General features: G+C 44.9%; 2 protein-coding genes across 3 annotated transcripts; one reads left to right on the plus strand and one right to left on the minus strand.

Moving 5' to 3' along the window:
• Positions 1–1,689: 1,689 nt before the first annotated feature.
• On the plus strand, positions 1,690–6,726 carry LOC124668664 (probable histidine kinase 3). Its single transcript, XM_047205764.1, has 11 exons — positions 1,690–2,203; positions 2,297–2,572; positions 2,884–3,050; positions 3,135–3,344; positions 3,459–3,645; positions 3,737–3,788; positions 3,878–4,107; positions 4,218–4,316; positions 4,435–5,522; positions 5,603–5,960; positions 6,327–6,726. Exons 1-10 carry the CDS (start codon positions 1,724–1,726, stop codon positions 5,859–5,861), a joined length of 3,048 nt encoding a protein of 1,015 aa, XP_047061720.1. The 5' UTR covers positions 1,690–1,723; the 3' UTR covers positions 5,862–5,960; positions 6,327–6,726.
• A 727-nt stretch (positions 6,727–7,453) lies between these two features.
• LOC124665394 (calmodulin-binding transcription activator 4-like) lies at positions 7,454–13,140 on the minus strand. 2 transcript variants are annotated; one of them, XM_047202808.1, is made up of 12 exons: positions 13,026–13,140; positions 12,544–12,675; positions 12,313–12,428; positions 12,042–12,130; positions 11,282–11,327; positions 10,911–11,054; positions 10,619–10,829; positions 10,367–10,491; positions 9,303–10,003; positions 8,564–9,119; positions 8,163–8,456; positions 7,454–7,990 (listed from the first exon to the last, which is right to left on the minus strand). In XM_047202808.1, exons 1-12 carry the CDS (start codon positions 13,036–13,038, stop codon positions 7,952–7,954), a joined length of 2,466 nt encoding a protein of 821 aa, XP_047058764.1. In that variant the 5' UTR covers positions 13,039–13,140; the 3' UTR covers positions 7,454–7,951. The 2 variants fall into 2 exon arrangements, with proteins under 2 accessions (XP_047058764.1, XP_047058763.1); XM_047202807.1 differs by having other exon boundaries at positions 10,619–11,054.
• Positions 13,141–27,719: the final 14,579 nt, after the last annotated feature.

The following is a 27,719-nucleotide window of genomic DNA, read 5'->3' on the forward strand; positions in this document are numbered from 1 at the left end:
TTCGAAAACGTGATTGTGCACTATAATCAAAGCTACACTTTTGTTATTTTTGTGTATCCAAAAAAATCAAATTATTTTACACGAAGATTTTGCATGATTGTATTAAACACCATTGACCACATGTATGCTATTTATTTGTTTAAATGAAATATTGAAATGTGACTTTTGAAACTAAAAGCCTCCATAGAGCTTGCTTCCACTTGGATTTTTCGGTGCAGAATTACCATATAAAAACTATGGGTACTTACCGAGACTGATTCCCAAAGTTCAACCAATTTCGCCGTACACAAACATAGGACCTACTGTCGGTTGACTTGGAGTATGTAAACCTATGATTAGTCTAGAAAGCATATTATTGTAGAATAAGCTGATACCATCTCTGTTTCAAATTAGTTGATTCAGATATGTCTAGATTCACATATATCTAGATGCATTTTAGCGTATAGATACATATAAATCCAGACGAATCCATGAGAATTAATAGAAAAATGTAGGGAGTAGTATCCTCTCCTTTAGTAAAAATGCGGAACAGACTAACCATGGCAATATCTGGCATTGTTGTAAAGTTATTGTACTCCCTCCGTCTCGAAAAGAATGTCAAAGGTTTGTGTAAAATTTTAGATGAATCCAAATTTTAGACAAATTCGCGACATCCTTTCATTTTCAAGGTAGAGAGAGTATATTATAATGTAAGTTTTCAGCAAATATCTATTATAAAAGTGTTTAATGCAAAAATACATTTGTCTAAGAACAAAGGGAATGTGAGACAATTGTTCCCCGCAAAATACAAATAAAACAAAATAAAGGTGAACATATACTACTAAAAGAAGCGATGGCACGTTTGTTGATTTGGAACAGTAGTCTTATTACACACATGGAGAGAAGGTAGTAGGCATATTTAAAATCCGCTGGCTTGTGCAGTGAAGGCCGTCTCCACCAATCAAAGCAGCAGCACACCCCTCTCTCTGTCTGTCTCTAGGTGGAGTGTGATCAGCGGATGAGGAGAGAGAGTGTGATGGCCCACGCGGAAGGGAGCCACTTGCGTGCTGGCCTCTCCCGCTGCTGCGATTGGGTGCCACCATCCATCGTTCTACTACTACTACTCCTCTTGCTCTGCTTCAATCCTCTGTGCTCTGTTTCACTTGCCACTTTTCTCCCTTTCCACCTCCACTCCAACCTCACCTGCCTTCCCTCTTCCTTCTTGCTTGCTTTCCCCTTCCCCCCTCTCTCCCTGCTCCAATCAGCCCAATCTCCCTCCCTCTCCCCCTCCCCCAATCCCTTTCCCCCATCCTCCTCCTGTAGTCTATTCCTGTTGCTGTTGCTGTTGGTGTGCTCCTTCTTCTTCTCCTACTCTCGCTCCTCCCTTCCTTCTCTCTCGCCCTCTATCGAGTCGGTGGGTCAAACGCACGCCGCCTACCAGGGGTTTGGTGGCTACTTCCAGGGCGCGGCAGGCCGGAGGGTTTCGCGAAAGCCGGAGCTGCCGGAACCCACAAAGGGGAAGCGCAAGCGGAAGCGGAGCTACGAGGGGGACAGGCCGAAGCGAGGGACGAAAGCGCCTCGGTGTCGGCTCCCTTTTGGCTCGATTGAAGGCGGGCGGTGGCCGCGACAGCTCGGCGGCAGTTTCTCGACTTCTGCTTGTGCGCGCGGCGTGGATGAGGCGGTGCGGCGGGGAGACGTGGCGGCGGCGGGGGAGTCTCTGCGTCGGCGCTGGCGATGTAGCCGAATGACCGGTGCTGCTGCTCGCTCGGCAACGGTAGGCGCGGCGTCTGCAGGGGCAGCCGAGTCGTCAGACATGGAGGGGAAGGGCGGCGCGGTGTCGGTCGGGCTGGGGTTCCTGGGGATGGGGCTGGACAGGGTGCGCCTGCTGCCCCTGCCCCTGCCCCGGCGGCCGCCGCTGCCGGAGAAGCTGTCGTCCAAGGCGCTGCGGGGCCACGTGTACAGCAACTCGCGCTGGGCGGTGCAGCGCTGGTGGCGCCCGCTGCTGCTGCTCTGGCTCCTCGCCTTCACGCTCCTCGCGCACAGCCTCTTCTACAACGGCAGCTCCGAGGCCGTGCACAAGCGGCGGGACGCGCTCGCAAGCATGTGCGACGAGCGCGCGCGCATGCTGCAGGACCAGTTCAACGTCAGCATGAACCACCTCCAGGCGCTCGCAATCCTCGTCTCAACCTTCCACCACGCGCAGAACCCATCAGCAATCAACCAGGTACTCTACTTGATTCGGACCTCCAATTTCCTCCTCTTCCTCGTTTCGTCGAATCCATCGTTTAACCCCAGCCATCCGCTTCTGTATCTGCAGGCGACCTTCGCCAGGTACGCCGAGAGGACGGCCTTCGAGCGCCCGCTCACCAGCGGGGTGGCGTACGCGGTGCGGGTCACGCACGCCGAACGGGACCGCTTCGAGCGCCAGCAGGGCTGGAGCATCAAGAAGATGTACTCCTCCAACAAGAAGTACGGGCCATCGGGGGACGCCGCCGCCGCCGAGATCCGAGAGCCGGCAGAGGAGTACGCGCCCGTCATCTTCGCGCAGGACGCATACAAGAACGTCATCTCCTTCGACATGCTCTCCGGCGATGTGCGTGACGATTTCTGCTTTCGCAATCGTATCCATCTTTCTCCCCCGGCGGCCCCCCTTGCCAAGGGAAGCTAGATTTATCTTTTTTAGCCTACTAGGCCCGGGATAAAGCTGCAACCCTGGGTGCTCACCATGTGGTTTCACAGCTCACGGCCATTGCTTGTGTTTTTACCCTCATTCTTTTTTTTTTACCAACTTACTGCGTGCTTCACTATGTTCTTGCTTTCCTTTGGAAAATACTAGTACAACTCTTGATTCTTTCTGAATTAACTATGCTAACGAAGGGCCCCCATTTGGTTTGCTTCTTACAGGATGATCGAGAAAACATAATACGAGCTAGAGAATCCGGGAAGGGTGTTCTAACCGCCCCTTTCAAGCTACTCAACAGTCGCCTCGGCGTGATCTCCACATACACCGTCTACAACACCGAGCTCCCTGCAAATGCGAGGCCGCACGAGCGCGTCCAAGTCGCCATAGGGTAAAGTGTCTAAATGATGATTCCAACCTTATGTTATTATGCACCAGAGTTAGTCTCTAACTGGCTGCTTTTGCTTCCAAGCAGCTATCTCGGTGGCATATTTGATATAGAAGCGCTGGTCGATAAGTTGCTTCATCAGCTTGCCGGCAAGCAATCCATCATGGTGAACGTGTATGATACTACTAACGAGTGGCCGATCAGCATGTATGGTTCCAACGATACCTGCGGTGGCATGTACCATAACAGCACTCTCAACTTCGGCGATCCATCCAGAAGGCATGAGATGCATTGCAGGTGATTCACTTGTTGCTCTCCCTTTTATTATCAGTACTGCAACTGGAATGCATTCAGCGTAGTGTTCCGCTGTCTTTTGATTTTCTCCATGTGACTTTGTTTCCTCTTCAACAGGTTCATGCAAAAGCCACCATTGCCGTGGTCTGCAATTACATCGTCACTAGGAACTCTTGTGATTGGTATGCTCCTTGGTTATATATTTTACGCTACTATGCACCGTATCGAAAAAGTTGAAGATGACTATCAGAATATGATCGAGCTCAAGAAGCGCGCGGAAGATGCGGATGTTGCCAAGTCGCAGGTGAGCAATATCACTAGTCACTGCACAACCTACACTGTTTGTCTAAGAGAGAACAAAGCTCCATCCCTTGCCTTTTTTTGCTTGTTTGCAGTTCTTGGCTACGGTTTCGCACGAGATCAGAACTCCAATGAATGGTGTTTTAGGTGAGTGTGCAATCATGCTGACCCATATTGTGTTCTCCATTTTTTATTCATACTCTAGGAATTAAAATAATTTATACTTTCTTTTTCAGGAATGCTCCAAATGCTCATGGATACTGATTTGGACACAACACAGCAAGACTATGTTAGAACAGCCCAAGCCAGTGGAAAAGCTTTAGTGTCCCTCATAAACGAGGTTCTGGATCAGGCAAAGATAGAATCTGGCAAGCTCGAGCTTGAGGCAGCACCCTTTGATCTTAGATTAGTTTGTGATGACATCTTGTCTCTCTTCTGCGGAAAAGCTCAGGAGAAAGGACTGGAGGTAATTTCAGTGTAGATTCTTACACAGGAGCTTTGTTGTATTTTGTAAAAATTCACTAACCCTGTCCTTGTTTTTCATGGTTTTGTCTTTGTGATGCACCGCACGAGCAGCTGGCAGTGTATGTATCTGATCAAGTTCCACAAACACTTATCGGCGATCCGGGTAGAATGAGGCAAATCATTACAAATCTCATGGGGAACTCCATAAAGGTAAAGATAATTAATATACCTGAATAGCACAAATGGGCATATGAAGCTGTGCATTATATATGTTTATTATTTTTATGCATTCTGTTACTTCTTGGCTGAAATATTCTATTTTTCACAGTTTACAAAAAGAGGGCATATCTACTTGACAGTTCATGTTGTCGAAGAGGTCATGGTGGAGATGGGAACTCAATACGCAGACACCTTAAGTGGCTACCCGGTAGCTAACAGGAGGCATAGTTGGGAGAGCTTACGACTTCTCGATATGGATTTACACTCGTCTGAGATGCCTTTTGCTCCCATCATGCCTGAAACAATAAGGTTGATAATATCTGTTGAAGATACTGGTGCTGGCATCCCACTTGAAGCTCAATCCCGTATATTCACCCCTTTCATGCAAGTTGGTCCATCCATTGCCCGCATCCATGGGGGCACTGGCATTGGGTTGAGCATCAGCAAGTGTCTGGTTCATCTCATGAAGGGAGAGATCGGGTTCGTAAGCACGCCCAATGTTGGTTCTACTTTCTCCTTCACTGCTGTGCTTGCGAGGTCACGCTCCAATGCAAACGTTGCCAAATCGTCAGGATTTAAGGGGATCAATGCATTGGTTATCGATCATAGGCCGGTCCGTGCCAAGGTTACCAAGTACCATTTGCAAAGGCTTGGAGTCAAAACGGAATTGACCACTGACGTAAATCAAGTTATTGCTAAAATAAACTGTGGATCACTAGTTGCAAAGCTAGTGCTAGTTGAACAGGAGACGTGGCTGAAGGAATCCCATTCCATGCCTCATTTGCTTAGTAAATTGAGGAGCAAGGATCTGCCGGACTCTCCAAAGTTCTTTCTTTTGGAGAACCCTATAACTTCTATCAAGAGCAATTCACATATATCCAGGGAGTATAACTTGAATGTAATCATGAAGCCACTTCGTGCGAGCATGCTTCAGGTCTCACTACGACGGGCTTTGGGTGGAGTGGATAAGGCGCATGGCAAGAATGGCAACTCAACATTGGGTAGCCTTCTTCACAAGAAGCAAATCATTGTGGTTGATGACAATGTTGTGAACCTTAAAGTGGCTGCAGGTGCTCTGAAAAAGTATGGCGCAGAAGTAGTTTGTGCAGACAGTGGGAAGAAAGCAATCGCGTTGCTAACACCACCTCATAGTTTTGATGCTTGTTTTATGGACATACAAATGCCAGAAATGGATGGGTGAGTACCATTTCCTTTGAATATTGATCTGTCATTGTCATAAATTACTGAAGTTTTTCGTTCATTTGTTTGTTTTCCAGATTTGAAGCCACTAGGAGGATAAGAGTGATGGAGAGAGATCTAAATGAACGAATAGAGAAAGGAGAAATACCACCAGAATGTGCTAATATCCGTACGTGGCGAACTCCGATATTGGCCATGACAGCAGATGTTATTCAGGCAACATATGAGGAGTGCCTGAAATGTGAAATGGATGGCTATGTTTCCAAGCCTTTCGAAGGGGAGCAGTTGTACAGAGAAGTAACTCGTTTTTTCCAAAATCATGACCAAGTTCAATAGTTAGGTAGGTCTATATGGATTGTAAATTAGTGGAGGATGTCGCCACACAGCTCACGCCATGGCACAAAGATGTTTGTTAAAGCTGCAGTGCTCCCAAGAGTAAGCTAATTTATTCCCCCCACCACTACCATCCATCCCATCTCCATGTATACCTGAATACTTTCTGTCATGTGTATTATCAAAGCTATAACTGTATTCCGTTGCACTTCATAGTAAAATAAAATCTGAATTGTTAGGACTCTTATCCAGACTCCATAAAAACTGCTATGTGAACTGCAATTCAGTTTAACTGTCTCACATGTCTTAACTTTGAAAAAAAGGTGCATCTTTTTATGATAATGAGGTGTAGTGGTTCTAAACTCTAAAGAAACTATAGCAATTTCTTAAAGCAAGCTCTATTCTTAGTATTTTATACTCGTGGAATCCTTGAGGTCTAATGTCATGATCTTTTTTCTTGTACTTCAGGTATGAACTTAGAAACCTGGAGATTGGAACCACCCACTTCTGTTTTCTTGGTACACCATCTCACCAGGAGGCAGAAAGAGTAAAACTCTTGAAAATCGATATGCATGTGCAGTATTTTGTTCAGCAACTTCTTGGAGACAGTTCTCGTGAAGAGGCCAACTGCACTTCACAGACTGCAGATTTCAGTTCGACATACGTCCTCTGCCTTTGTAATGTAAATGTGTAGGGAGAGAAATTTTTCCTTCCTTTTTCTTCCCCGGGAATTCCATGGGTGTACATATTAGGTGTTGGTGGTTTGTGCAGGAATTTCTTTGTGCACTTGAATGTGTTTTTTCGCGTAGTGTGTCCAAGCTGTAAATCACACATTCAAAGCTCAAGCGCTTTCTTTTTCTCTTCGTCCCTTAGCTGTTTTCTTTCATGTCCTTGTCAGGTTCCCAACCTGAAGTTTCTCCTGCTGTTGGGTTCTCTTCCCAGCAAAAAATATATCCTACTGAATGCTGCCTGTAGGTATGGCTTTTGTGATGTCTCTCTCGGATGAGAATGCCTTTGCCTGATGTCATGGCTAAACCTTGTTTAATACGTGGTCCGGAGCATTGTGATGGCACCTAACTGCCGCATTATGTTTATCTGTCTGCAAGGTCCAAAGTGACGTACTTTCTTGGATCTAAACTAATCCTAGTGGTTACAATGGTGTAATCTTGTGTTACTTGCTCCAGCATTGCACTGGAGTCGCCTTGTGCTTGTCCGGTGCTTACTGGTTTACATTGACATTCCCCTATATCTATGATTGTGTTGGTGTTTGGTTTATCAATCGAGGATTCAATCACCTTCCATCTGCAAGGGAAAAACTATGGTTGTGTTGATATCTACGGTCTGCTTGAAACACATGAGTTTTGCATATTCAGTTCATTTTCTTAATTGTTTCTGCATTTCAAACAGGACTTCGTGACACCTGATCTAACTGCTACCAAAAAGGACCAAAATGCAGCTGGAGTGTTACTGTTGCAGGCTTGCACCAGGATCATATTGTCTTTTGATTTGAATGATTTTGTACAGTCATTACACATTGAAGAAGTGTGCATTTGGTCGATGACCATTTATGATTCCACGTGCAGAAGATGGGATCATTTGACAACTGAGCTCGTTTCAGGATTTATCATACATTTATCATCATGTACACACCTAGCAAATGCAGAAGAGGGTACTACAAACAGTGCAGTTGGTATTTAAGCTTCTAAAGCTTCATCATACTACCTCTCATTGACAACCGAGCTCTGTTTCAGGATCTATCATACATTTATTATCATGTACACACCTAGCAAATGTGAAAGATGGTGCCATAAGTACTCTCCAAGAAGAAATATGGTACCATACAATGCAGCTGGTATTTAAGCCATCGAAGCTTCATCATATACGGAGACCTTACAGCTTCCAAAACAACATTTTCAGCAGGGACTGATGATGGCAGTACTGAATTTCTTGATAACTTCTTCTGTTATGACAGGATCCACAGCAAGTTGATCGCCAAGGCTTTACTGCTCTTCAGGCAGCCAAACAGCTTTCCAGATCATTTAACAAGGGGGGATGACAAATGATAGTGGCTGGCCAGTGCTCTGTCATCAGCATCAGCTGCTAGCTGATGTGCCACTTTCCATGGCCATGCTCTGGTGGGAAAAGCATTTTTAATTAGTGTGAGTGAATACATGAGGCGCAAATTTCATACACAAAGTGCCTGGCATATTATATGAAAGTGTATTTTTCGCTAGTAAAAACTAAAAACATGCTTATGCAACTTTTTATGGGACACTTTCAATAGATTCCACAGATCAGTCTCACCTTTGCTTGTTGGTGTATTTCGAGCATCCTGCGGTACTCTATTCTTGCAACAGGACAACCAACGATAGCTGACACCCTCGAAACAGCTTCGTTGACAGCTGTTTCCACTCTTTCCTTCCGGAAAACTCTGACAATGTCTTCTTCCTCATCTTGATCAATTGGCATAGCCCTGGTATTGAACCCTCGCAGACCAACACCTTTTCGGAACCACCTTAGCATGACCTTCTCAAGGATGCCAACACTCTGAAGTAGTTCCTTGTACTTATTTCTTTCTTGGTGAGCTCTGACCCGTGCCTATCAGAATACACAGGTTGGCTCGCTTATCAGCTTAACAAAATCCACAAAATTTTGTTAAGAATGTACACATCAAAATTACGTTGCGAATGATATGCGAAACTTACCTGAATTTTGATGATATTTTTCCGAATTCTTAGAAATTCTTTACGTTTCTTCCAGCATCTGAAGTTCTTCTGGATAGATAATGCAGCCTTTTCAAGCATAGCACGTGAAGAAGCACCTGCCTCACGAATGGGCATGGTGCAGCTATCTCCATTCTGAAGAGCCTTTTCTTTCTTCTTTTTCAAGGAAAACACACGGAAGGTAGCTTGTATGCGCCCGGCAGCTTGAACAGCATTTCGGACTGCTCCTAGAGAATCCTTAAGTGCAAGCTGATCATCAGTCCCACCATCCACATGAGCACATTTGTCTGATATTCTATCCACAGCACTACATATAACCACTGCGCCAGTATGATCAACAGGATTCCCATTTTCTTTTGATTCCAGAGAATGAAGAGTAGCGATTAGTTCTGCTTCTGAAAGAAATGCAGAGAGACCCTTGAAACCATATGCAAATGCAATCGAAGCAGGTGTCTTTGCAGCAGGATCTTCCGATGTTGGGTTTGAAAGTGCACCAGCAGCAGCACCTGCAGTAAGAAGAACCCCCACCATTTTTTCCCTGTCGTTTCATATTGGGTTAGAGTCAGAGTCAAGAGGAAATCCATATTAAATGAAGCTAGGAAACAGAAGATAAATCTCCTAAATTACATTCGGACATTTTTCATTTAGTTACAAAAAAATAGGAAAGAATATGAAAATAGTTTGCATATAGCTTTGCATGCACTGAATAGATTATCAATACCTTCCGAATCGTGCAGCCCAATGAAGAGCAGTCCATCCATTCGCATCACGGTAGTTTATAGGCACACCAGAACTAAGCAGTGACTTCAAAGCCGAATCGTATCCCAATGCAGCAATTGTATGTATAACACCATGGTATTGCTTAGGAAGCAAATGTTTCCCTTCACTGTTCTGTTCAAATTTGGATGATAGCCAATCCTGGAACTTGTTGTTGAGCATCACTTCCATGATGCAATTCACTGCGTTCTCATGGTCCAGCTGCTCACATGGTTCCCTTATAATCTCTGAGGGGTTAGTTTGGAATCCACACTGAACATTTGGGAGTGGCAACCTGAACTTTGAGAATAGTTCACAACCACGACCATCAAAAAGTATCTGCACATAGTTAAGAAGCAGCAACAGCTCCTCACCACTTTTGGTTGGACTCCGTTGGAATTCAAACTCTCGTGCTTCACTGCAGGGTTTCTCATTCCCATTAATCATTGTACTGGTAGGCTTTTCAACGAATTCAAATTCTCGAGCTTCAGTGCATGGTTTCTCGTTCTCATCAAGCACACACAATCTCACCTTTCCAGCACCAAGGCATGGAGTATGACAACGGATGACACCTTGCTGGACAATTTCCACAGGGACCTTAACATCACCAAATAGTACCCATGAACTCCGAGAGGGGTTGCAAAGGAAGTCTCCTACAATGACAACCTGCATTACATGTATATAGTCTCCAATTAATTATTGTAAAATCACTACAGAAATTGTCTTAAACACGAAACTCCCCTAATAGCCAACATTTTCGCTGATGAGACAAGAGATGAATTCAGGGATCATGCACGCCAAGGTTCAGGAAAGTGCTAGGCCTAGGACAAGGCGTTCGGCCATTAGGCGCTATCAGGCATGCTTATTATTGTAATGTACTCCGTACATGTTAATGTAAATGCCACGCGCCAATTTCCTAAATGGGTCATATCTTATCAAGAGAACAGAAGAACGAAGATGGAGTATTTATCTCACAAAACCAACTTCTAATTCGATTAAGAACATCAAAGTTCAAGCTTCATGTGATACCTTAGCACTTTCAGAACAAAATGCCCGTTCTGGAGAAACCTCGTGAATATTGGATAATTGGTCATTAACTATCAAAGGAACTGAATGGAAAAAAGACTCAAGTTGATCCTCCTCCAACCAAGTATCTGATCAAGAGAAGACATACATGGAAAATTTGCAAAATTTCAGAAAGTTTGCCCATGCTATCTCAGGCAGTAATCAGCAATGAAAGAATCATAATGCATGGGGTTTGCTTGTATTCGAGTAGTGCACCTGAATTTTTCAGGACATCAATAGCATTAGTATAAGGCTGGCTTCCTTCATTATGGTTGTCTTCACTAGACTCCAGGTCGGTAAGGATATCTGCAAGGATTGTACAGTTGTCTGAGTCTTCAATCTGAATCCCAGGAACAGTAATAGGATTGTGATTTGGCAGAATCTCTTCGGCGTTAACATCACGGTCTTCCTTGTTTTCCAGACTCAGCTGCAATTCAATTGTCCGCATCCAATCAAATTGACTTGCATTATTTGTTTCATTGCTTATAGTCAGAATCTGGGAACTAACTTCTTCAGCGGATCCAGGGCTGCACGAGTTAAGAAGTGGCACAGTTATCCCACTAGTCAGCCCTGGCGAACTATGTGCATCAGCTCTGCTAGCACCATGATTTGATGTTGATGAATTGTTCGGTGGTGACAATGAAATGCTGCCCTGATAATCAATCAAGAAGCAAAAGTTAAGCATAGAACAGGCCGAAAAACAATATGGTGACTTCAATCAGTGCAATAATATGCACTAGCTTAATGAGGGAGTAACCACTGAAAAGTTATAGGTAATGTGAAGTTCAATTCTGTTGGTGTTAGTTATTCATCCTAAGGCAGCTAAAGCATCACAATTACAGATGTCGTGGGAAAAGGAAGATAAAACAAGAGACAAACCTCTAGAACATCTCTGTAGTGGACAAGAACAATGTGCTCATAAGCCCTGCAAATATGAATCGCTATCATTATGATGTAAATTGACTTATACGTTGATAAATGGTTCTTTTTTACAAGGACAAACAATTAGCAAATCATAACCAACAGTAGAAGCCATAGTAATGAGGGTATAATGTCACCGTTGTCTGGAATATAATTGTTCAAGAATTGATGTGCCTATTTTTGGGACTCCTAATGAAATATATGATTTACCTAAGGAATATAATCTGTGACATTGTTGCGCATCATCAGAAAAAGTCGAAGAACACTGTACAATATTACAACATTTAGCATGTCTACAAGGAATTGGTGAATGGTAGTTTCTAGTTGTTGGGAACATCTCGGGTGGATGCTGAAACTTCAAAGTAACCATAGATGGAGTCATAACTTGTAAACAGGAGTTAATGCAACAAGCTATACCATAGCACGAAAAAAATGACATGTAGCAATGGACAGCTTATGTATCCATCCCTGAGTTCCCATTAAAAAATGTTCCACGAGGAGCATGCTGACAAAGTTGCTATTGGGTCTGTGCTCTGAGGAGAAGCACTTACACTTTAAGAACACCCGAGGCACAAGAAAAGTTTTTAAAGAGCCTTTAAGAACTTCGAAGCATACAATTCAAGGCATAACATATTCCATTCCTTGTACAAGTGAACAGAAGCATACAATTCAAGGCATAACATATTCCATTCCTTGTACAAGTGAACAGAATTCTTACGGTTCAAGCATCCAATATATCCGCCTCTGGAATGTAGGATTGTTTTCTTCATGAGCATAGTAGCAATTCAGTGCCTCTACATTATCAACCTGAAATTTTCAGTGCCCAAAGAAGAAAGCATATCAGGTATCCAGCCCATCTGATTCAGTCCTAACAACAAACGTCCCAATTATTTATTGTTGTCTTTCCCAGATGTTAGCCGCCAAAACATATTATGATTAACACATCAACTGCAGATCTCTAATTACTCGAGTAGTAACATTGAACAGACCTTAAGGTGCTCATGGGCTTCCGCAATGGTTCTGCCACCCTTCTTTTTCCGCCATCCATAGCCATCTTTCCGGAAGAATCGATGTACCCTACGGTTGAAAAGAAACCAAGAACCACCTGCAATTTCAGAACCAACTAGGTTAACCACACTCGGAGCTAGAGCAAGTACCGGTGAGCTTGAATTAGGTATCTCGCAAGCAAAAAAAAAAAAACAAAGGCCTGATTTTATTACTCGGTGGCTTCTGCGGGGTCCTGTGTTCCACCGTGAACAAGTGGTGATTCTGAAGTATGTTGAGAACCTCTCTAGGCTTCAACCATCGCGTCTTCACTTCACGTTGCAGCTTTTCTACATCGAAACCTGGATCTGAAAAACGAATGCAAACAATTCTTACCAACCAGAGGTAATGGCACCATTAGGAAGACATAAGAACTAAGGAATATTTCTCAAGTTCCGTTAATGAAGCTGGGTGGACGTGGATCACCATTTATCAAGAAAAAAAATACCCCAACTGAAGGGGATCATGGTTTCGGACTTGAAAGCACTAGGTGAATCAGCAAACATGAGTTATTTAGCATACTAGTTAGGATTCGGCACCAAATCCACACACCTGCTTACTACTCTCACGGCACTCATACAAATCCAACCGCCCGGCGGTTGGTAACAGAAATTAGCAGCAAAGATCGCACACCACAGTGAAATTTGCCCTTAATTACCTTGGTGCTGCATCGCGCCGGGCCGACGAACTCTTGCCCCCGGCCGAGGTGAACCCGCCGGTGAGAGACGAAGAACTCGAGCGGGGGCGTGACCGGGCAGGCACCGAACCCGCAGCCACCGCCTTTGGCCTCAGGTCAATGGACCGGTCGTCGGCGTCGCCAGCTCCAGGTGCTTGTGGTGGGAGGTATCACTCGCTAATTTATTGTTCGATTCAGGACAGGTAATCACCTCCGAGATGCTACTCCTATACTACAAGAGTAGCTGCAGTTGTTGTAGTGGAGAGTGGAGATAGAGATCAAGAGAGGACGATGGGCGCGTGAGGGGAAATTGCCCGGCGGATTCCAAGAGACCGCCGCCGAAGTCAGTTCCAGGACACCTCTGCCGCTTTTAGTAGCCTGTGGTAACCAGTATATGATTTCTAGATAGTTACACAAAGCTCAGCGCTAGGCACACATGTTTCTTTCAGACAATCGGAATAATATATTTAGCACTACATGACACGCGTGTTAGGTGCTTTGTGAATAAAACAATGGTGTAGTTGTCCTGCACAGCGCAATGGACAATCGATAATGCACCCGCTTTGATGATAAAATTTTATTATCTGCTCATGGTCTGATCGGCTAGATCTCCCGGATTAGTGCGCTCACGCTGTCTGTCTTTTACGATCTTCTAGGATTTGAGTCCTAGCTCACTGGCAGCAGACATAGTTGATGTGCAAACGAGGAATGTTTTATTTTGCTGCTACTCGGCGTCTTCCTAATTCGGCCTTCAAGTTTTCGCAAAAAAAAAGTCGGCCTTCAAGTTTTCTTGGCTGTTAAAAAAAAGTTTGCTTGCAAATTATTTAGGGTTATTAATATAATGCCGGTAAGGGTATCATCTGATTTTCATTCGTATTTGATATCCATCTGTAATGTCGAATATCACATGTCTTCTTAAAAATATAATAACAATCTCAGAAACAGAGCAATATCTTGGTTTTTTCTCGGTGCGCATAAGAAGTGTTATGTATGATCATCCTCTTGGAGCAGAGAAAACAAACCCGGAAATTGCAGTTTCATCATAGCTCATCATATGACAATGACATATTCCTGTACAGGAAAAATGCTAAGACGAGGTCAGACATCTATATAGCACACCTTCAATCATACATCTATCTTATCTGAAAGAGACTAGCCATTTGTTACACCAATTAATGTTGGTTCTCTCCTTTGCTAGCAGCCGACATCATTTCTATTAAACCATGTTATTATCTGTGCAACTAATCCACATCATTCGTCGCCATAAGTTTTTTTTTGGTTTACTCCTAATACCGATTTTTCTTTTGTCTAGTTGATTTGTTCTTATTTTTCCAATGATCACGCGACACACATGTCTATCATGAACTATAACACAGTTTAACCAAAAGGAAGTTACAAATGGTTACTTACAAAAAAAACCTATCATGAATTATACAGAGGTAAAACTTGCGAAAAAGTAGATTAAAGCAAGTAAAATTGTTGAATTTAAGTAGATTGGAAACACATGGGCCTGAGTTTATGATTACTCGCACAATTGTACATCTGGTTGGAGATGTTCAAATACAAATTCCTAAGGTCATAAAGAACCCGCCCTCAATTTTCCACATCTATCACCTTCATACACCACAGTCGGGTCACATGAAATAGGAGATATTTGGTCTTCACAAACGTCTTGGCTCCTTCACAACTTGGAGTCTTCCAAGTGACACTTGAACATCTATGTTGGGATACGTAGAGTGCAACAAATGCATTTCGAAATTTCTGCCGCGCATCGCCATGATCTATGCTTAGGGATTCGGTCATGATTTTACCACTAGGCGCGCATGAGCGAAAGTTAATGTAGCACGTCAGAGAAGTGGAGTTCGCTTCTCGAATAGCTCCTTGTGAATCCCACACGAATTCCTTCCACTCAACATCACACATGCAACACTTTTAAGGCAGAATATCGAGTAATGGCCTGCTAGATCCATTCGCACAACCTAGGACTTAATAGTGCCCAGGGTTTTCGACACATGGAATTGCGGCGTACTCACGTCTTGCCTTTCGGCGTGGGTATATCCACCTTATATAGGCTTTTGCGTAGACCCATAACACTTGTGTTGGTCCCACCGAACCTTAATCTGTGTACTACACGAATCCAATACATCCTAGACTCAGTCTCGGTCCGACTTGGGTTCAACCTAGTTGGGCTATTTTCAGTCAGAACATATTCAACAGTTTCTGTCTCCTTAAGTGTGTTCTCTTGTAGGTTCTCGCGAACACTCGGACACGACAATAGTTACTGATCTGAGTTCCTACCATGGATCCGAGTCGAACCTGCTTCCATGAACACTTGGCCTCAAATCGATATTCAGTAGCGCTTGTTGACAAAACATGTTGAATTATGAATGACGTAAGTCATCATGATAAACCTTGGCAATGTGTGTATGTCTCGTTCACTTCGCCTCAAGATATACTTATCAATGCTATGGATGAGTGATTGCCATTCCTTTATTAGTTTAACTCTTTTATCGATCTTGTGTTATAGATTTAGTAGAGTAACTCTTAGTCCGGGTCCTCAATTAACTTTTAACCGGGTTGCATGTCTATGCTTCCTAAATCAAATCACTCAAGAGTTCCCAAATAACATCTCTCTGAGTTAAGAGGGGCAAATCCCATCTTGGCCAGCTACTCACGATCTTCTTCTTCTTCTTCTTCACTTCTTTTTCTTCCTTTCCCTCTTTATGTCCGGGCCTCTATTAGCCCACATCTCGTCACCCTACTACCCCCTCTAAACATATCCCATGAAACCATCCAATATATGCACATGTTGACCTGCATAATATGGTCGTGTTGATTGGGAATAGAAGGAAAATATCATGTTGGATGATGGGATGCTAGAACAGTTGCAAAAAGATCCTCACAGACTCAGCAAATTCACCCTGGTGAGCGAACTAATCTGGATCTTTGCCCAAACTCAGAAATCTCTCTCGCCCTCTTCTATATGTACCGAGCAATCTAGAAGTACCAGTCAAGCTTATTTTTGCTATGTACTAATCTTGCGACCTAACATGTTTGCCAGTGAATGTAATACCGAAGCAATGACGCCTCGCCATGAGTGCATCAATGAAGTGACACCGCCATTGAAACTACAATGGCACATGAACCAGGAATCTCCAGCAACAAGGATCTACCATTCATGTGTTAAGGATATATTTTGTTGTGAACTTGTTGCAGCTTAAAATTTTCTAAACATATATAGATCGCATCTCCGCGTATAGGGAATAGAAGAGGGCAGAGGGAGGGAGATGATTTGGGTTGGGGAGGGACTTCTCGCGCAATTTAGCAGCTCTACGTACGAGGTCCAACTTGTAAACTACAACACCAACCCACATTGTGACTAGATCTTGGCCTTCTATTCTGAATCCAAAGGACCATGTTCTACTGGTGTAGCGGCATTGATTGCAACGTTTACATGTTAGGATATGTTCTCATTGTTGCCTCTTATTCTTCAAAGCACAATTACCATGGAGAGGGACACCATGGCCAACATCAATGTCGTTAGTTATCACGTCATTCTCATCCGGGAAGAACTAATCAATACCCACTCTAAGATCCAATTGTGCAGAATACAACATGCAAAAACTGACTTAACTCGGGTGGGGAAAGGGTGGAATGGATTTTGATCATGGATCTTAAATCTATTCATCAGACCAGTGAATGCCCTCTCAATCGTGACTCTAAGGCTATAGTGTCTGATATTGAAAGTTCTGTAGCATCCCAGGGTTAGTGCTTTGCAGAGAACTCATTGAGATGGTGCCTTGTTGACCTGAAGGGTGGAAGAATACTAGGGCGGCAAGCATATCCGGCATCACCTAGGTAGTACTTATCTTGAGGGATTTTGAGGTCATCAGGTCTAGCCAAGTTGTGAGCAGGAATGCTTGCATCATGGGCTGATCCTACCCGTCTAGATAACACATATATGTGACCTTCCGATCGAAATCAATAGAGGAAATCACATTTTGGACGGTGTAATTCTCCCACTACATGCATGAGATTAGCTTCTAGGCACTCCAGCAGTCACATGAGTACAATCAATTACCGCAATACAATCCCGACACAAAAAAAATTGTTAGGCTCCAATGCAATAGAATCATGTCATAACAATTTTTTAGGCCTCAATGCAATACAATCATGTCAAGAACTATAAGATAGAGTTGCTCACCTTGAAATATGGAAAGTAGGTAGCTTTGTATCTTCGTAGGAGTAAGAGCAGATGGAGGCTTGATCATCTCTCCTCTGAGTTCTCCAATAGCATACGTGACTTTTTGAAGTACGTGAATATTGTCTCGGTGAATCTCCTCCATGTGATGCGAGTTACTCGAAATCTATGGTTGTGTTCAAGAACATGAAGGAACAACTGCGACTTTCTCCTTGATACAGGTGTGGATGTTATCTTGAAGCAACCCCCTAACCATTAATATGCTCACAAGATGGTTAAAAGGGGCTATTTTCGATCCGAAGCATGCTAATAGCATCTACATGGTTGTTGTTTCAGATGTAGTTCAAAATTATCATCCTCTCTCGCGCGCGTTCAAACATGGGAGCATATGTAACCATGGGCATGTAATTGTGATGAACCACTCTCTGGTGGACTGAAAGAATCCATGCTTGAATCACAACTACGAGGGTAGCTGCCTAAATGAAAATCTCCATTAGTTCGTCTTAATTAAATCAATGTTGCATAACTAACTATGAAATTAGCCACAACCGATAAGCTGAAATTAAAGAGGAGATAGTGGTGGGGGACGGGAAGGGGATATAGGTGCTTACAACCATAGAAGAGGACGACCTGCCGGAGCTGGAGACGATGGTGAAAGATGGTGATGGGGACGAAGAGGGCAAACCAGTGATGTAGATTTGTGAGCCTCGCCGTTGCCAGTGATAGAGACAAGAGGGTGACGGATCCGGTGCCTGAGATCTATAAAGACAGAGCAGCCGTTACCGTAGATATAAATCTCCGTCGCCGCCCGGCAGGGGAAAGTGGGGATGGATTTGTTCTCCACTGGTGGTGACCGCGAGTAAGAGGACGATGGGACTGCATTTCGCGCCAAACGGGGTGGAGCCAATTGCATTCAACCAAAAGCCCAATGAACCTGGGAGAACGCTTCGTGAGCAACCAAACACATCCTAAGCATGCTTTGAGGTGAGGATGTTCCATGCAAAAATTAGCAATGTAATTCTCAATAAAGACATAACCAATAAATACTATCGAGGAGTTATGTGTTATATAGGCCACAAGCTTTGCATTGACGAGGACAATCAATCAATTTATATCGCGTGTAAACAAAAACTCCACTAACAATCATTAATGATAATTTACCTGCAAACTATTCCCATCATCTACTCCTTTATCCATCTAATTGTACATGTCATCCTTTTTAGCCATCGAATTCATGACATCACATATTCTCCTACACAATTAAATCATGTGCAACCAGAGCACCACAATTAGTGTATTCCTTAATTGTTTCAGCCAAAACCATCCATTTTTTCCTGGATGTTTTGAGTGATGAAAATCATATCAAACCTTCTTGAGAGCACGTGCTCTCTATTTGTAACTGCTCAATAAAAAGTTTTATGCAGCAAACACGCATGACATATCATCGTGCAAACAATCTACATTACTCCCTCCGTACTGGTTTATAAGGGTATTACCTATTTCGAGTGAAAACTTTGACTGTTAGTCTGGTTAACAAAATATTAGATATATATCCCAAAAACTATGTCCTTGAAAACTTCTTTTAAATATGAATCCAATTGTGCCACTTTTGTGGCGTATATCACATATTTTTTTGACCAAATTAGTGGTCAAATTTTTTTCTCGAAGTGCGTACCCCTGTAAACAGGTATGAAGGTAGTATCAATTTCCTTAAGTTGTCAGTTTCATATTAACTATGGCTTCAAATTGCTTTCATCTTATTTATGGCTTTAAATATCTTCCACCCAACATTAATCAGGTACATTCCTGAACCTTGGCAATCTTTAATTGTTCAAATGCACAGTCATTCCATGTAGATTTCAAAATTACCCCCTCGACTACTACCGTGACCAGTTGAATCTAGCATTTTCTCGTATTGGGCAACTTCATGTTTCATGCGTCTTCTACCTTTATTTTTTGAAGAGATTCTTGCCGCAATGTGCAGGATATCCTTTTAGTTATTATGTACAGTATGTTTTAATCTCCTAAAAAGGACTCAAATATGGTTTTGTATGAGTAGTATGCCTGCTAGCTCCTCTTGGCCGGTGCAGAGAGTACAAGATTGAAATTTACGGTTTCAGGCCCAGGGTTGTCCCAGCTCATGATTTGATCGGAATCTTATGTAAGCACAAGCTTACAACGTACCTATCCCATCTGAAAGGGACTAGCATATGTCCATTAGTGGGTTCTCTCTTTCACTACGCCGACATCCTTTAAGCTTATGTCAGTATGTCACTACTTCCCGAGGAAATATCAGATCACACCAATTGTTGGGGCTTTTTTTGCATAGAACCACAACAATGATATTTCTTTGCACCAAACACCAATGTTTGGGGTAACGATTTGCACAAAACACAAATACTTCAATTAGGAGTCTTAACAGGGAATTAACCACATTAGGCCCACTTTCATAATCAAGGCGGCATGCAACATGGATTTCACAAGCTCTTTGCTGGATATAGATGAACAGAGGAGTTCAATCATGGTCAGCAGCAGCACCACAGCTCCGTGGCGGCAAGCGTCCGCAGGGAGGGGCACGCGGGCGGAGAAGGGATCTCTCCCTCACCGGCCCACTCCGAACCTCTCCCATGGACATCTTTTTGGGTGGCGATGTTGTTTCAGGATATCCGGTGCTAAAGGAATCGGAACAGAGCGCCCAAAATCAATGCAATAGTCTTTGTCTTCCTCGTCTCCAAATGCTGCCGCCTTGCCAATCTCCTCCGCAGCTTCCACCAGCTCGTTCGATTCCCGTTCCTCGCCATCCTCCCAGTGCTCATGTATCCGCCACCGCCTCCCCGAGCATCAGCGCACCCCCGGCCATCCCCGCCGCATCCCATGCGCTCCGCCGCCATTTCCCTCGTCTAGACGACGTCCCTGCACTTCCTCTACACTTCCTCTGATAGTGGTAACCTCCCCGTCCGTCGATGTCCTGCTTTGCACTGCCGTCCGCCACCGCTAGCATGCATCACCGACTCACCGCCGTTCGTTCAGTCCATCGATCCAGGCAATCAACGCCGCCTCGATCTACCCGAGCCCCGTCGCATCGTCAACCACCACGATCCCCACATCGTCACACGCCACGCTTGACCTTTGCCCGGGGGGGGGGCAGATTATAAATGGCAGGCATGGGCCCAATTAACAAATGGGTATCAAGGCTGTTAATGGTGATTTATATGTTCTGTGCAACGTTTACAACAAATAGTGGTGTTTGGTGCAAAAATTTCTAGTGGTTGTGGTTTCGTGCAAAAGAAGCCTCAACAAGTGGTGCTATGTGCTAAAACCTCCTACTTCCCTGATCATATCGTTCTTATATTCTTGTTACTATCCAGATTCTACACAGTCTGTACAAGGTCTTAATAATCTATCGCGACCGATGACAAATAGTCGTCTGACTTCTTGGTTTAACTACCCAAAAATGTTGTTTCCTGTCCGGAGAACTTCTGCATGGAGACAACAAACAGGTCCATACGGAAATGAAGATAACAGAAGTCCTAGCTAGGCACTACACAATAATAGTACACGGCGTGCATCACGTTCTTGCCTGGATCGATTGTTCTCCGTCCCTGTCGTCGACATGACGGATGCGCCTTGTCGTTCCTGCGTCCCTTTCCCTCTCCGCGGGGAAAACCTAGATGGATATTTGCACTCGCCGTGCCCGTGATGTACTAGCGCAGCATCCATCCCATCAGGCATCGCATCGGATGCCTGAACAGCTAGCGCGCGCGGTTGGCATCATCACGCAACAGTCACGCATCGATCATGTTCAGAGCATGCTCATTGTTCACGTTAAGATTTCTGTTAAGTCTGAATGAAACCTTTCAACTCGGCGTTCAGATGAGGCTAGCTGAAAGCAGAATTGCATTCTGAACAGTGCTGCAAAAAATGGTTTGGCGTCATCATGTTTTGGTCCAGCTACGGATGCAGAGCTATGCGTGATGAGTACCTACAGCTTGTTAATTTTGAAAAATCCGACCGTCGTTCCAATTCAATTGCTGTCTGAGCGCTATGGTAATGGTATTTCTTCAGACAGACGAGTGGTGCTGCCTGCGCCTGTGTGTATGTATGCGCGTTGCAACGGTCCACGGTCAGTGGTCACTGCCGTCAGCCAAGTGGCGTTATAGTCTTCGACTCGCCACTCATAGCCTCTTCCGTTTTACTTCCTCCGTCCCACTCATAGCCGGTTGGAAGAAACCGCGTAAGAGCATCTCCACCGGCGTTTTCGATAGCGATCTCGATAGCTTTTTGGGGTTGGAAACAAAAATGGACTCGCACCAGCGCGTCCGAAACGGCACCGGCATATTTCGAGCCAATAGAATCACCGAAAACCTCGTGCCGGTCCCTTCGCCAAGGGCACGAATCGGGCGCGTCGGTGCCTCGCGAGGCTGAAAATTTTAGGCGTGGGAGCCGCCTGTCAGCCACACATCCCAAAAGTCGACGCCAGCGGGGAGTGGCGGGGCTGACGCGTCAGCGGCTCATTCAATTTTAACCTAACCGTCGCCTACCTCGCGGCGGGAGTTATTGGGGCGCAGCGGCGGTGCAGTTTCTGCAGACGCGCAACGAACCGTCCCATCGCGCGCGCCTTGCTCTTCGTGCCGCCGTTAATGAGCGCCACCGCTACCCCACCTCCCTCCGGCCTATGAAAAGGGCCGCCTCTCATCGTCCCTCTCACACACAAACCCTAGAGCCTCTCTCCCCAACCCTAGCATGCTGCATCTGCGGGAGGCTGCGGGAGGCTACTACCGGTGGATCGTGGACGTGATCTACGTCGCGCGCGGCAAGATGTACCTCCACATCGGCTGGGAGAAGGCCATGTCGGCTTCGTGCTCGTGTTCTCCTACTTTGGCGACAGAGACATGAGCGTCAAGGTGTTCGACGAGACGCGTAGCCGCCGCCACTACCACATTGACAGTCTCGAGGAGGACGACGACTGAGTGTTGTTTCTTCGCAGTGAATATCGGCACGCATGTTTTCGGATGTTCTTCCTCGAAAGAACTAACAGGGGCACCCTCACCAGCTGGATTTTCCAGTTTGGATGACTGGGTATGCCCTCGAGTGTTCTTTCTTGGCAGCGAACACATGAAACCTGCGATGATCGGTCTAGTTAGGTTTAGTTTTTTGCAATATTTTATATTTGTATCAACCATGGTTCAAACTATGTATTAGTTTGTTGAAAACCATGTTCCAAACTATATCTTCATGTAAACCACGTTCCCAATTATGTATTAGTTTGTGGAATAAAATATTTCTTATTTAATTTTCTATGTATTTATTTATGATTTTAATTCAAAACATCTATCGGGCTGCCGTTTTGGGAGCGCCGGCGTGGGAACAGCTCCCCTAAATAGAGGATACAGTGCTGGCGTCCCCCAAACGAAGGTGTCGACGTCCTTGCAGGCGCCTATTTAGAAGCTGCCGGTGGAGATACTCTAAGCCTCACCCCGCGCCTTATCCTATACTTACCTACATGGCGATCTTTCCATTGCTCGAACTGAAAGAATAGAGACAAGAATAAAAACAAGACAGGAACTGATGTTAGCAGTCGATCGACCGTCGACCACGCGCGCGATCGGTCACTGCTAACGACCAGGCTGCTTTGCATCTTACTTACTGCCATGCCATGGTCCTAACCTAGGGCAATTGGGCACGAATGCGCGCGCGCGTGCATTCAGCAGCGCCAGCGAATGTGAATGCATGCACGCCCTGCTGTCGCTGGATGAGTAGGTTTAAATCAGTTTGGCACAGTGAATACGACGCAGCAGAACGGTCCATGCCACGCTGGGCCGTTCCAGCAGTCTCCCGCTGCCGGGTCCGCGCGAACAACGGGGCTAGGCCCAGTGGCAGAGCACCAATTGCCACAAGATAGCCGCACCGCATGGCGACACCCAGCGTTTACGTCGATCGCCGGACGCCCGCCATCCAGTGTAAAGGATCCACGGACGGACCATGCATGGCAACGCATGGGTAACCCAATTTGTAAAGGTCTGTGGTCTCGTCGAGTGGTCGCGGATGATAGATCTGTGCCTGCTAATAGACACACATTTGAAATCTGCGTTGGAACCGGCTGACGGACATTAACAATTCCATCTGATTGATGATGATGTCCTTCACCACCTCCAGACTGCGCTATGAGGCCATCTCCAATGCGGCCATCTATTTGGCCCACCCACATTCAAATGCATCACCATAGACAAAAGCGCCACCAAATTTTTGGTCTGCCCGTTTGGATCTAAACTCAGCTCAATTTTGAGCTGGCTTTCTGTCCGTGCGGGCGCACTGCGGATGCCGCATGTGCCCTCCTTTATCCTCGCGCGGCCGACAATTCGGCGACCCAAGATTCACTCCACTCCACTGCGCTGCCCATCTACCCTACACACCATGGCCGACGCACTTCCCACCATCTCCATCTCCACCATCAACTCGCCCTCCCCCCATTTGTTAAATGAGAAAGAAACTCCCCAGGGCAAAAGTAGGATAAATACAAGACCCCCCTCCCCCACGATGGCACCGCCGCAGCCACCGCGACACTGAAGAAGCCGAGGGTCGAGCTCACGCCAGCACAGAGGAATGTTGATAGCAGGAAGAAGGTGGACCGGAGGAAGGCCAAGGCCAAGCATGAGCCCGACACCGCCGTCGCAGAAAGGCAACAGGTCATGGAGCATCTAGAATCCATATAGTCGAAGACCACCATGGTAACAAGCCCTCCTCATGCTCAACCGGAACACACTTGCATAGTTGGTCGTGACCGGCACCGGCAGTCTGATACGTTGCAAACGTATCTATAATTCTTGATGCTCCATGCTCGTTTTACACCAATTTATATATGTTTTGTTTACACTTCGTGTCATTTTTATGCATCTTATGGAACTAACCTATTGACAAGATGCCACAGTTCCAGCTCCTGTTTTCTGTTGTTTTGTATTTCAGAAAAGTTGTACAGGAAATATTCTCGGAATTCGACGGAACGAAAGCCAAAGTTCCTATTTTTTCCGACCCGAAGACGGAGTCCAAAGCAGAGACGGAGGAGGGCGCCGAGGTGTCCACACCACCCCTAGGTGCGGGCCCATCTTTGGCCGCGCCTAGGAATGGTGTGGGGCCCTCGGGCGCCCACCAATCTCGCTCTTTCACCTATAAATTGCCTCCCGACACGAAAACCTTAAATCAATCAGCCTCCGTCCACGAAAAAATCCGTAGCTCCATCGCCGCCGAAGAAAAAGTTTCGGGGGACAGAAGTCTCTTCTCCGGCACCCAGCCAGGACGGCGAATTGCCCCAGGAGCCATCTCCATCGACTCCACCGCCATCTCCATCGATGTTGCTGACTCCCATGATGAGGAGGGAGTAGTTCTCCCCCGAGGCTGAGGGCTTTACCGGTAGCTATGTGGTCTATCTCTCTCCCATGGTACGATCTTTATGTGACCATGAGCTTTGTAATCTAGTTGAATAAGTAGATGTTATTCTTCAACTATTATGCTACTAAAGTGGTTTTATTATGTGATCTCCGGAGACACCTTGTCCCACGGTGTGAAGGTGACAGTGTGCATACCGTGTGTGTGTCTCTTAAGCTTAATTTACAGAAATACTTATGAATTTATGGTGTCTTGTTAGTACTATCTTTGTATGCTTAAAGTGATAGCGTGGGGCGTCCATAGATTGGGAACACGAACTTTAAGGAGTGCTTATGCAGCCCTACACGGTGAATTTGTGTTCGTTATACAACCGGAGAGTGGTTCAGAGTGACATAGTGAAGAGATAATGTTTATGTATTCAATTATGATATCATTGTTGAGAGTGTCCATGATACGTCTCCGACGTATCGATAATTTCTTATGTTCTATGCCATATTATTGATGATACCTACATGTTTTATGCACACTTTATGTCATATTCGTGCATTTTCCGGAACTAACCTATTAACAAGATGCCGAAGTGCCGGTTCTGTTTTCTGCTGTTTTTGGTTTCGAAATCCTAGTAACGAAATATTCTCGGAATTGGACGAAACGAAGACCCGGGGGCCTATTTTTCCACGGAGCTTCCGAAGACCGAAGAGCATACGAAGTGGGGCCACGAGGTGGCGACACCACATGGCGGCGCGGCCAAGGGGGCCCGCGCCGCCCTATGGTGTGGGCCCCTCGTCGGGCCCCGACTCGCCCTTCCGCCTACTTAAAGCCTCCGTCGCGAAACCCCGATACGAAAAACCACGATACGAAAAACCTTCCAGAGCCGCCGCCATCGCGAAGCCAAGATCTGGGGGACAGGAATCTCTATTCCGGCACCTGCCGGAGCGGGGAAGTGCCCCCGGAAGGCTTCTCCATCGACACCGCTGCCATCTCCACCGCCATCTTCATCACCGCTGCTGCTCCCATGAGGAGGGAGTAGTTCTCCATCGAGGCTCGGGGCTGTACCGGTAGCTATGTGGTTCATCTCTCTCCTATGTGCTTCAATACAATAATCTCATGAGCTGCCTTACATGATTGAGATTCATATGATGATGCTTGTAGTCTAGATGTCATTATGCTAGTCAAGTGAGTTTTACTTATGTGATCTCCGGAGACTCCTTGTCCCACGTGTGTAAAGGTGACAGTGTGTGCACCGTGTGGGTCTCTTAGGCTATATTTCACAGAATACTTATTCACCTGTTGAATGGCATAGTGAGGTGCTTATTTATATCTCTTTATGATTGCAATGTGTTTGTATCACAATTTATCTATGTGCTACTCTAGCAATGTTATTAAAGTAGTTTTATTCCTCCTGCACGTGTGCAAAGGTGACAGTGTGTGCACCGTGTTAGTACTTGGTTTATGCTATGATCATGATCTCTTGTAGATTGCGAAGTTAACTATTGCTATGATAATATTGATGTGATCTATTCCTCCTACGTGGCGTGAAGGTGACAGTGTGCATGCTATGTTAGTACTTGGTTTAGTCGTATTGATCTTTCTTGCACTCTAAGGTTATTTAAATATGAACATTGAATTGTGGAGCTTGTTAACTCCGGCATTGAGGGTTCGTGTAATCCTACGCAATGTGTTCATCATCCAACAAGAGTGCAGAGTATGCATTTATCTATTCTGTTATGTGATCAATGTTGAGAGTGTCCACTAGTGAAAGTCTAATCCCTAGGCCTTGTTCCTAAATACTGCTATCGCTGCTTGTTTACTGTTTTACTGCATTACTACTGGTGCGTTACTACTGCTGCGTTACTACTGCTGCGTTACTACTGCTTGTTTACTGTCCTGGGCAAAGCACTTTTCTGGTGCCGTTGCTACTACTTATTCATACCACCTGTATTTCACTATCTCTTCGCCGAACTAGTGCACCTATTAGGTGTGTTGGGGACACAAGAGACTTCTTGCTTTGTGGTTGCAGGGTTGCTTGAGAGGGATATCTTTGACCTCTTCCTCCCTGAGTTCGATAAACCTTGGGTGATCCACTTAAGGGAAACTTGCTGCTGTTCTACAAACCTCTGCTCTTGGAGGCCCAATACTGTCTACAAGAATAGAAGCTCCCGTAGACATCAAGCACTTTTCTGGCGCCGTTGCCGGGGAGGAAAGGTAAAAAGGCACTCATACTACGGTCCCAGGTAAAGTATTTTTCTGGCGCCGTTGTGTGTGTGCTCGAAGCTATTTCCTTTAGATCCTGCAATTGCATCTTTTTGTTTCTTGTTTACACTAGTTTGGCATAATGGACAACAATGAGCTTCTTATTCTATTTCCTGATTTAAAACATGGATTGTTTGATGCGAAAATTAAAAAACCTATGAAATCTTATTTGCATGCTCGGTAGTAATATTAGTATGAACGCTTTGAACACCATTGTTGATAATAATATAGAAAGTTCTAAGCTTGGGGAAGCTGGTTTTCATGATCTTTTTAGTCCCCCAAGCATTGAGGAGAAAATTTTCTTTGATGATACTTTGCCTCCTATTTCTGATGATGATAATGATAGTGGTCTTTTGGTGCCACCTACTATGGAGAGTAAATTTTGTTGTGATTATACTATGCCTTCTACACTTGATGAGAATAATAATGATAGCTACTTTGTTGAAATTGCTCCCACTACAATTAATAAGAATGACTATGCTTATGTTGGGAGTAGTAATAATTTTATGCATGAGACTCATGATAAGAATGCTTTATGTGATAGTTATATTGTTGAGTTTGCTCATGTTGCTACTGAAAGTTATTATGAGAGAGGAAAATATGGTTGTAGAAATTTTCATGTTACTAAAATGCCTCTCTATGTGCTGAAATTTTTGAAGCTACACTTGTTTTATCTTCCAATGCTTGTCACTTTGCTCTTCATGAACTTGTTTATTTACAAGATTCCTATGCATAGGAAGCATGTTAGGCTTAAATGTGTTTTGAATTTGCCTCTTGATGCTCTCTTTTGCTTCAACTACTATTTCTTGCGAGTGCATCATTAAAACTGCTGAGCCCAT

The sequence above is a fragment of the Lolium rigidum genome, chromosome 6, assembly GCF_022539505.1.
Source record: "Lolium rigidum isolate FL_2022 chromosome 6, APGP_CSIRO_Lrig_0.1, whole genome shotgun sequence".
Lineage (NCBI taxonomy): Eukaryota > Viridiplantae > Streptophyta > Magnoliopsida > Poales > Poaceae > Lolium > Lolium rigidum.

Excerpts from the sequence above, each read along its gene's own strand:
- LOC124668664 (XM_047205764.1), top strand. The coding sequence starts at position 1,724 with ATGACCGGTGCTGCTGCTCGCTCGGCAACGGTAGGCGCGGCGTCTGCA. Across the intron at positions 3,646-3,736 it reads CGGATGTTGCCAAGTCGCAG|TTCTTGGCTACGGTTTCGCA; the intron begins GTGAGCAATATC and ends GCTTGTTTGCAG. Across the intron at positions 4,108-4,217 it reads CTCAGGAGAAAGGACTGGAG|CTGGCAGTGTATGTATCTGA; the intron begins GTAATTTCAGTG and ends CCGCACGAGCAG.
- LOC124665394 (XM_047202807.1), bottom strand. Across the intron at positions 12,429-12,543 it reads GACCCCGCAGAAGCCACCGA|GTGGTTCTTGGTTTCTTTTC; the intron begins GTAATAAAATCA and ends CTGAAATTGCAG. Across the intron at positions 10,492-10,618 it reads TGATGTCCTGAAAAATTCAG|ATACTTGGTTGGAGGAGGAT; the intron begins GTGCACTACTCG and ends TCTCTTGATCAG.